This window comes from Nelumbo lutea, chromosome 6 (genome assembly GCF_056320005.1).
Source record: "Nelumbo lutea isolate HS-2025 chromosome 6, American lotus-T2T, whole genome shotgun sequence".
In the NCBI taxonomy this organism is placed as follows: domain Eukaryota; kingdom Viridiplantae; phylum Streptophyta; class Magnoliopsida; order Proteales; family Nelumbonaceae; genus Nelumbo; species Nelumbo lutea.
Window position 1 is genome coordinate 393,622 of NC_142689.1, and position 11,210 is coordinate 404,831.

At 38.1% G+C, this 11,210-nt stretch overlaps 1 protein-coding gene across 2 annotated transcripts in view; it reads left to right on the plus strand.

The window, feature by feature from the left end:
* LOC148846701 (vacuolar cation/proton exchanger 3-like) overlaps positions 1–2,726 on the plus strand; it is a 74,555-nt gene extending 71,829 nt beyond the window's left edge. For both annotated transcript variants that reach the window (XM_088950584.1, XM_088950585.1), the window contains exon 13: positions 2,153–2,726. In XM_088950584.1, the coding sequence (XP_088806710.1) occupies positions 2,153–2,163 (11 nt within the window). In that variant the 3' untranslated portion in view covers positions 2,164–2,726. The remainder of the gene's footprint in view (positions 1–2,152) is intronic.
* Positions 2,727–11,210: the final 8,484 nt, after the last annotated feature.

The window sequence follows — 11,210 nt, forward strand, 5'->3', positions numbered from 1 at the left end:
ATGTGAGGTAAGGAATTGGCTCGTAACCTACCTAGGATTACCCTTGGCGGAAAACCCGATTTGGAAGGTGGTCATAGAGAGGTTTGCAAAGAAGCTAGTCCTTCATAAAAGAAATTATATTTCTTTAGGAGGGAATCACCCTGATCAGAGCTATATTAGCAAATCTATCTATTTACTTCCTTTCCACCTTCTGTATCCTGACCAAGATTGTGAGACAACTAGAGAAATATATGGGGGATTGCTTGTGGAAACCAAGAGAAGAAAGAAATGATCATTTGGTTAAGTGGGAACAAGTTTACAAACCAAAGGAGAAAGGGGGCCTAGGGTTAGGAAACATTCTCCTTGGAAATACTGCTCTATTGGGAAAATGCTTGTGGAGACTTCCTTTTGAAGAGACGGCTGTGGCACAAAGTAATAAGCATTCATGATCTGGAGGGTAATGGCTGGGATGCAAAACTTAATCCTCACGTAACTTCAACTTCTCCTTGGAAAGCAATTCATGAGGTATACCATGTGTTCCTCAACTCTATCTGTTATGATGTTGGCAGGGGTGACAACATACGTTTCTGGGAAGATTTTTGGATAGGGGGAACACTTTAGAAGATCTATTTCCTGATTTTTTTGCCTTCTTTAACCTCAAGGGTGAAACTGTGTCTAGACTGGGAACTTCTTCTCCTTCAAGTCTTAATTGGAATCTTGGTTTTATAAGAGGCCTTAAGGAGAGTGAGTGCATTTCTTTGATTGATTTGTTTGATATGTTGGAGACAACTTTTCTGGACCCAACCTTGAAAGATTCTAGAATTTTGGTTGCCTCCCCTGATGGACGTTTTACTTGTTCCTCTTTTTTCAAGCTTCTAGCCCTACATAGTTTCCAAAGGGTGGACTTCCCGGTGAAAGAAATTTGGAGTAAGCCTATCCCATAAAAAATTCAAGCTTTTGCTGGGAAATCTGCCTTGGTAAGGTAAATACATGTGGTATGCTACAGAAAAGAAGGCCCTTTTATTGCCTTTCTTCTCATATGTGCTTGTAGGGATAGTGGAGAATTTATCCCATTTATTAATCTCCTATTCCCTTGTTTCTCATATTTGGGAATCTTTCTATTCTCTTTTTGGCTAGAGGTTGGACCCTCCTCAAGAGGTGGTGGACATCTTCAACCCAAATTTCTTGAGGCAACTAAAGAAAAGTGGGAGATTAATGTGGAAAGCTACTAAGACAGCACTTGTCTGGGTGGTTTGGGAAGAGAGGAATAGCAGAATATTCAATGGAAGGGGTAGAACCATGGAGGAGGTAATAGAGATTATAAAAGTGAAGGTCACATTATGGATTAAAACTTTGGAGTGCTTTCAGAACTTCACAATTAATGATATCCTAAGGGCTTGGAAGGAGGTAGCACAGTCCTCTAGAGATAAAGAAAGAGTAAGAATGAAGTGGAAACCCCCACAAGGCAGCAAAGTAAAGTTGACCTTTGATGGAAGCTCCTTGGGCAACCTAGATATGGCAGGAATAGGTGGGGCAATCAGATATATCAGGACCAATTGGAGTAGCCAGTTCTGTGAAGGCTGAATTGTTGGCTTTAGTGCAAGGTCTCTGGCTGACAACGCAACTAGGTTTCAGACAGATGAGATGGACGGGGACTCAAAAGTAATTATTTCTTGGGCAAGATGTAACAGACATATCCCTTGGACTCTAAAGAATGTTTACAGGGAAGTTGAAAGGATTGCAAGAGAATTATATGCTGATTTCAAGTGGGTAAGGAGTGCAAATGGGCTAGCTGATTTCCTTGCTAAACAAGCAGCGGAAAGGCAGAATTTGTTTTAGCTTCTATAACCTAGCATACATTATTTGGGATGACATGCTGGTCATCAAATTGTACTGTTATCTTACATATAATTAATTAATTCAATCAAATTCCTGCTGATCAAAAAATTTGTACAAAACCATACATATTGGTGAATGGCTAGTTAGTGTTTGTAGTCTGTGAGTGGACCCAGTCTTGTTGAAATGCTCAATGATATAGGAAACCAAGAAAATATAGGAAAGTAATACATGGTTAGGGTATAGAATTAAGACTTCTACATTTTAAAATTACTTATTCAACCAAGTTGAAGCATTGGAAAGCTTGATTTGGCAATTATTTTATGTTTTCATGCAGGTGATGATTGAAGATTGTAAGCAGTTACCTGAATAACAAAATCTACGAAGGATACAGTACTGTTTTTGTTCTAGAATTGCTGCCTTTGCTGTCCCCATTTTCATTCCAGATCATTTAATGTGGGAGCTGGGAAATGTTTTTGGGATTCCAGGTACAAAAGCGATGGAGTAGGAGAATTTTGTTCTTGCTCTCTTCATATTCTTTCTGGATGGATTTTCCAAGTAATAGTCCTTCATTTGCAGCGAAGGCATTGTTGTATGATATTGGTCTTTACGTTTTTTTTTTCTTTGGATAAAGCTGGAGCTTGGGCCCTCTTGGTGTTCTAGAACATGCATTTTCCGATTGTCTTCAAAGGAATTTGGTGCCGAAACAAAGCATCACTGTTGTCGGGCAATGCACGTCAGAGGACTTGCAAAAAAAAAAAAAAAGCACGTCAGAGGACAGATGATCAGTTTTAAATAACATTCTCTATGTTACTTGTCAGTTGTGGAAAAACCATCGTCTTTCTAGAACCTCTGTTTACTGTTGTATAAGTAGAAGGATAAGAACAGAATAGCTAGGGAGGATTCCATAACTGCACCTTGCATATTGTTAACATTCGGTAAGAGTTCGGATCTGCACTCACCTCGGTCCATTCAAGCTTTTACACATCAGCCACGCATGAATCCAGATCTCACATGTACGAAGTCATTAAATGTCATGGTTGTCCCTCCTGTTATGTCTTCCTGGTTTTTTTAAAATGTAAAATATAAGTCCGAAAAATGATTTGCCTGTCCAGTTCAAGAGAAGAGACAATCGAAACAATAGAGGGAAAAATGACTACTGAGCAACCCTATCCTTTTCTTCAGCCGGGGGCGAAAACCTTACAGTACTGTAAGCTGGCATGTGTAATTACATTTGAACTGGAAAAAGAAATTACCAGTAAGCGTGAATAAGAGGAGAGTCTTTTAATCCCTAACAAACCTATACTATTTTATAAACACAATTACCCTTGAGAATATTTCTGAAATTTTTAAGGACAATTTATTTTTCTATATTTAAATTTATTGATAAAAAAGTTGAGGGTAAATAGGGTAATCGGTTTTCGATATTAAATGAGTTGAAAAGAGGTAATTTAAAGATATTCAATCATTAAATTCAATATTTAAGTTATTAACTTGCATTCATGTTCATTGAACCATATATTTAAGTTAATTTTGTTTCTTCTCATCATTAAGTTCTATTAATTAAATCCTTACTTAATAAATTAATAATTTCAATAATATAAAAGCTTATACTTTTAAAATTTACCTTGCAAAAATATTGTTTTCATCTAGGTGGTGGTAAGAAATTAAATTATTTTGGGTCAAATGGTTTAATCTATGTTGTTACGATTAAATAAAAAAATAGAAATTAAAAAATTTTGGAACATTTAAAATCAATTGAAAATAAAAAATATTTTTCTATTCTCTCTCATTAAATGTTATATTTAAGATATATTTTTTTTATCATTAAATTCTTGTAATTAAATCCATACTATTAATTTTAATAGTATAAAAATAAATATTTTGAAAAGTAATTTGATAACAAAACTATTTTCTTCCCTCTCAGTAGTGGGTAATCCATTCAACCATTTGGGGGTCAAATGGATTAATAAATAATGTCATAATTAAATAATAAAAAATTAAAATAAATAACTATAAAATGTAACAAGTATTTTTATTAATGATGAAAATTGAATGTCAAATTCAAAATCTAACTAGAAATAAAATGATGTCCTAGTCAAATAATAAAATTTTTAATAATAGAAAATACAAAGAATCACAAAAAATAAAATAAAAAAGATGGAGAAAATTTTGGGCACATATCTAATGTTATATATTCATAAAAATAAAATATTGGGTACATCTCTAATATTGTGCATTCATTATATTGAACAAAAATAATTTTTTTACATAAGAAATAATTTTATCAATGATGGAAGTGTAGTACAAAATTTAATGTCAAACTAGAAATCAAACAATTTTTATTTTTAGATGGTGGGTTAGTGGTTTGATTCAAATGATACATAAACAAACAAAAATTAAGTGTAATAAGTAAAAAATATTTTATATAATGTAAAATAAAATATATAATTTAAAGGGAAATTTATAGTCAAAGTCAATTGTACATTTAAAATTATGATGTAGGTTGGTCTAGAAGCCAACAAAATTTTGACAACCAGTTCTACCTTTCAAATTATAGCCCCTCTCGTCGTCGGAGGCTTATGTGGTCGTTGCCAACATGGGACTCTTAGTCCATGTTGGACACAGCAAAAAACATATACAGAAAATAGGTTCTCAGTTTCTCTCCCACTCCCTCTGTCTCTCGATTTCCCTCTCTTATCTCTCACTTTCACAGTTATCTCTTGATCTCCCACTCTCTCAGCTTCAATTTGTAGACAAATCAAAACTCTCTCTCTCTCTCTCTCTCTCTCACACACACACACACACACACACACACACACATTCTTCTCCACACTCTCCCTCTCAATCGATACCTCCTTCTCCCTCAATCTCTATTTTTCTCCAGTTGGAGTAAAGATCTCATTATTATTTGAAATAAGAGAAGAAAAATAAAGAAAAAATGTATTATATATGATTTTTATTATATAAAATATATTTTTATTATATAATACATTATCAAGACAAGTTCGGGTTCAAGCCAAGCTTTTTTGAGAAAGCTCGAGCCCAACCCGAAAAAGTCAGGCCTAATATTTTAGGCTTGAGATTGTGAGCCTGAAATCTTGTCCAAGCCCGACTTAGATCGGGCCAAGCCTGATTGGCCCATCGGGCTACCCGACCTATGAACATGTCTAATTAAGAGTCCCATGTTGGCAACAACCACATAAGTCTCTAATGACAAGGCGATGGTTTTTATAATTTGAAATGTGGAGTCAGTTGTCAGAACTTTGTTGGTTTATGACCAACTTGTAACCTAATTTTAAATGTACAACTGGCTCCGACTATAATTTTCCTTAATTTAAAACTAATCCAAAAGTAAAGCTATTTTATTATCTAGATGGTGGGTTAGTGGTCCAACTTTTCAAAGAAATAAAATCCATGATGTCATAATTGAATAATAAATGTTTAAGTTTATTTTTAATCATATTGTTACTTTTGTTAATTTTCAATTTCTATCTTAAATATGACATATCTAAAATTCAAGTAATTAATTTGAAGAAAAATTTCTCACATTCAATGCATGTGCTTAATTACTAGTGGAACAAAATGTGTCAAAACTCTTGTTCGCTGTTGTAGAATTCTTCAAATCTAAGGAATGAAGAAGATAGTACAGTAGAAAAAATCAAAGAATATGTAGATATATAAATGTTCTCTTTTCAACAACATCAAAAGTTCATGATTGATACAATAAATATGCATTTAACAACATTCACAAAAATTGATTATCATGATTATTAACAAAGGGTAGGAAATTGAAAATTATGTACATTCCTTGACTTAAACAATAAAAGCATCTGCATTCTAACTCTAAAGGGAGTGGAGGGTTATATACATTAACCCGTTTCCTTTGAATCCTCGCATATGATGAATTGGTTGTCATCAAAGATTACGAACCAAATGAAACTATACATGAATACATAGTGATCAAAATATAGAATGCAATTAACTCACCTCAAGCATGCTAACAGAGAAATTGAAGATTGTAGGCAAAGTTCTGCTACTCAAATGCAGAACTTCTAGAGGATTCTTGTGAAGGATCCAGTGTGTAGGACGCACCCTGCTGGTTCTGTTCCATTCATAGCTGTGTCATCTTCAGCAGGAACGGATCTTGGATCATTCTTTGGGTGTGAACACCAACTTTGGGAGATACTGCTTCTCCGGATCAGGTATATTCCTCCCATTTATCTTTTGGTACAGATCTGGTTTGATTATGGTTCAAGTAGGATCCTTGAATATTGTATTCTAAACTTAGGGAATATGATTCCCAGTTAGGAGAAGGTAGGAAATTTTTGAAATTCGCCCACCCATTCCGCAACCTTTATGGCGTCCATTAGATGGATCCCACCATTCTTTCAGTGGTATCAGAGCCACAGGTTCGAATCTTGAACCAAAAGAAAATCAGATCTGACCCTGCGCAGATGGATAGAAGGTGTTCTTTCAAGATTTGCGCAGATTGTTTTCTTTTTCAAGAAACTGTTTCTTGTTAAGGGCGATTGATCTGAAATTAATTTTATTAAATCCAAAAATTATTTAGAATTGTTCTTTATTTATTTTGATTTAATGGATTGTTCGAACTTGGAGATCACAGTGCAGATTTGGCGTAGATAGTCTGCGCACCCTTTTTCTTTCTATTTATTTATATTCGGTTTGTAAATAATTTTTTTTTTATTTTAGACTGAATGTATAGGATTTGATCAAGAATGTAATTAATAGAAATAGGATTTCTGTTATTTTTCTTGATTAAAGAAGAAGGAAGAAGAAGGCGGCGCTGGAGGTTTGCAGTTGGAGAAATCGTTTTCTGCGATTTGCAGTTTGTGAAACTGCAACCCTTGTGATTAACCTCTATTTTGCAGGTGGTGCGAACAGTCCATAGTTTGATTTGTGATCGTTTGAAATCAAGATTATTAATTTCAGATCTTTCATGAATTAATTCTTGAATTGAAAATCAGTTTTGGATCCTCTCGAACTAGATTGGACCAAAACTGTTTGGACCGAATCTGGGGTTCGATAGGGACTGTTTTTCAGTCTGTATTTCTCACACTTGCTGTTCCAAATCTGATGTTCAATTACAAGGATTAATTCGGCCCACCTGTAAAGCCAGTTTTAAAGGGTTAAAACTACAAAAGGCCCATTACTGTGAGATAAGCTGTATGGGCCGAACTGCTATCTACGATTCAGCCCATACACCTAGTAGTCATTAATTGTTAATGACTTAGATTTTAAATGGGCTATTCAATGGGCTTTACAGCAGTTAATTGATTGGATCAATTCCTCCTTTACATGTGATGTTTGGATGTTTGATGTGCTGTGACCATGGGCCATAAGTACTTGGCCCATGAAGACTCGTTAGTGGCTCTTGCGCACACCATGGCTAAATGCACATCATTGCCATAGTGTCCTTCAAGGTCATTGGATGACCCCTCTTTGCTTGGTGGGCCTCACAACCCTGAAAAGGGATGCGTACGGAATCCCTAGCCGATTAAGGCCCACCAGAAATCTGACTTTATGAAAGTCAGTGGGAGCCACTCTGGTTTGACCTAAATTAAAAGTAGGGCGTTTTTGTTCCCTCTAGCAAATATGAATGCATGTGATAGGGAGACCCATATGATGGACTCTCTAAAGGCCTTCCGTCATTAGCACAATGATGGGTCCTTCAGTAATGAGGAAACGCACCATAAAATTGGGCTATCCATTTGCTGTTAGATCTATTAGAGTGTTTCATAAGATGATAGGGGCGTCATAGACCGATGTGGGAGGGGCTTCACCAGAAAATGGGAACTCTCTCACGGTACCTTGGCGTAACCTGAATATGATGGGAAAGCACTCACTGGACAGAAATGTTTACCTGAAAACGGCTCTGAACCTTGTCTGACAGAGGCCAAAGGGAAACTCATTTGATGAGTGGATATGATCCGTCACAGAAAGGTGGTGGGGTTATGCAGCTGAAACAGTTGGCTTCACGCACCCCATGTGATTTCCCACATTTCCAGAGACATTTCGTCGTCTCCGCCACTGAGAAAGGAGGGAAATTTCAGAGATGAACAAATGGGAATGGAACATAGATTAAAAGCCATATCTATGTAGGTAACATGAATCAAACTAAGGTTGTGGACTAATGATTTTGCTATTTTATCAGAAAATGGAAAACGGTCAATTTGCAAAGCTTCTAGATGATAACAAGCTAAAGGGACCAAACTATGCCGACTGGTACAGAAATCTTATGCTGGTCCTAACTTCCGAAAAGCTAGACAAGGTAGTGAAAAAATCCTGCCCCGGAACGTCCGGGTGATAGGGCTTCTGAGGCCCGTAGAAGGGACTACCAAGAGTGGGAGGATAAGAACTCCCTAGCCCGCTGCTTTGTCGTTGCCTCATTAGACAACTCAATACAGAGGCAGTTCGATCAGATCGAAATAGCCAAGGACATATTGGACAGTCTAAGAACAATGTATGAAGAGCAGAACCGTTCTACTCGACAGAAGGTCCTGAAATTGTTCATTACCGCGCAGATGACCAAAGGGCAGAAAGTTCATGACCATTGTCTTCGGATGATGGGTTACATTAACGAACTTGAAGCTCTTGGATCCGGGCTAGATCTTGGCACGCAAGTGGATGCCATCCTCAATTCTTTGCCCTCTTCCTTCAATGCGTTCACAATGAACTACAATATGAATAAGTTGAATGTCAGCGTCCAGCAACTCAGCAATATGTTGCAGAGAGCCGAGGATCTACTCAAGAAGGATGAGCCTGTAGTTATGCTTGCTGAAACTAACAATCGGGCAAGAAAAAGAGAAAGGCAAAGAAGCCTCAGAAGAAGGTTGCCAATCCTAAGAAGCAGAAGAAGAACAAGGCATCTGATGTCTGTCACTTCTGCAAGCAGACCGGCCACTGGAAGAGGAATTGTCCTGCCTACCTGGAATCTAAGAAAGGTAACATCGAAACTTGTGTTATAGAAACTAACATGTTAGTTACTTCTGTGTCCTGGTGTGTTGACTCCGAGGCTTCAACTCATGCGTGTAACTCACTGCAGGGGTTCAAAGTTAGCAGAAGGTTGAGTGAAGGTGAAGTGACACTATTCTTGGGAACAACTGCAAGTGTTGCAGCAGCAGCAATAGGAACCGTAGAATTAGTTTTTAAAGAATGAATATTTGTACTTAAAGATTGTCTTTATGTACAGAACTTGAGAAGAAATTTAATTTCTGTTTCAAAACTGTGTGCTGATGGATATACTGTTTATTTTAGTAATGTGATTACTGTTAAACGGAATAATAAATTCATCGCATGCGGGGAACTAGAGAATGGTCTCTATGTTCTACATCCTTCTCTGGAAACTAACTTAACCGAAACTACGTCGGTCAAAAATCCCAAGAAAAGGAATCCTGATACAGTAAGTCCCACGTGCCTCTGGCATTACCGACTTGGCCATATCGGTATTGACCGAATCACAAAGCTGGTAAAGGATGGTCCTTTGGATTTTCTAACCGTAGAAAATCTTCCCACTTGTGAACCTTGCCTTCAAGGTAAGATGTCTAAGCGGCCATTTGACGGTAAGCCTGAAAGATCTGAAGGCACACTTGACCTAATACATACTGATGTATGTGGTCCCCTAAGTGTTAGGACACGGAATCAACACGTGTACTTCATCACCTTTACAGATGATTTTTCATGATATGGTTACGTGTACCTAATGAGACATAAGTCTGAATCATTTGAAAAGTTCAAAGAGTTCAGACAGGAAGTCGAGAAATAGTTAGGGAGAGAAATTAAGGCCCTTCGATCAGATCGAGGTGGCGAGTATCTCTCTGACGAATTCAGGGACTATTTAAAGGCCAATGGGATAGTGTCACAATTAGCTCCTCCTGCTACACCTCAACTCAACGGTGTTTCAGAGAGGAGGAATAGGACCTTGTTGGACATGGTCCGGTCACTTCTCGTATGCTCACAATTACCCACATCCTTTTGGGGATACGCATTAGAGACTGCTATCTACGTGCTGAATCGGGTTCCAACCAAATCAGTTCCTAAAATCCATATGAACTTTGGACCGGAAGGAAGCCAAGTGTAAGACACTTGAAGATTTGGGGTTGTCCTGCACACGTTAAAAGAACAAGTGCGGACAAGTTGGAATCTAAAACCAGTCGTTGCCTGTTTATAGGCTACCCAAAGGATTCGGTGGGTTATCTATTCTATGACTCGAGTGAGCAGAAAGTGTTCTGTAGTCGAAACACCCAGTTCTTAGAATCCGATTACATCCTGGACACCCATTGTCAGGAAATAGTTCTTGATGAGGAGAGTTCAGGAGCAGTGGGAGATGTCCCACAAATTCCAGGTAATTACCAACCTAGAAGAACCACCCGGGTATCCAGACCACCAGTCCGATATGGTTATGACCAGGATAGTTACCTGGTGGAAACCTTGACTAGTGAAGAGGATCCCGTGACTTACGCGGAAGCTATGTTAGACATAGACTCCCAGAAGTGGGTGGAGGCCATGAGAGCTGAAATGGACTCAATGGAGACCAATGGAGTTTGGACTCTAGTGGATCCGCCCCCCGGGGTAAAAGCAATTGGTTGCAAATGGATCTACAAGAGGAAGAAGGGCCCCGATGGCAGGATTGAGACCTTTAAAGCTCGCTTGGTGGCGAAAGGGTATACTCAGAAAGAAGGCATCGACTATGAGGAAACCTTTTCGCCCGTGGCCATGCTTAAATCCATTAGGATCCTGCTAGCTGTAGCAGCGTACCATGACTATGAGATTTGGCAAATGGATGTCAAAACCGCGTTCCTGAATGGAGTTCTTAGTGAAGATATCTACATGCAGCAACCTCAAGGCTTCATTGCTGCTGGTCAGGAACACATGGTATGTAAACTTAATAGATCCATATATGGACTTAAGCAGGCTTCTAGGAGTTGGAACATCCGTTTTGATTCTGCAGTCAAAACGTTTGACTTTGAGCAGAATCCGGATGAGCCCTGTGTTTACAGGAAGTCCAGTGGGGATAAGATCACCTTTTTGGTGTTGTACATGGACGATATTCTACTCATTGGGAATGATGTAGGAATGTTGACTTCGGTCAAGGTATGGCTATCACAACAGTTCTCCATGAAAGATCTTGGAGAAGCTTCATACATACTGGGTCTTCGACTCTATAGATATAGATCGAAGCGGATAATTGGATTATCCCAGGCTGCTTATATTGACAAAATTGTCAAGAGGTACAGAATGGGGAACTCCAAGAAAGGAAACGTTCCTTTCTGGCACGGAGTCACTCTCTCCAAGAAGATGTCTCCCAAGACTTCTGAGGAGATTGAGAGCATGAGAGACGTTCCCTATGCCTCAGCCGTAGGGAGCATCATGTA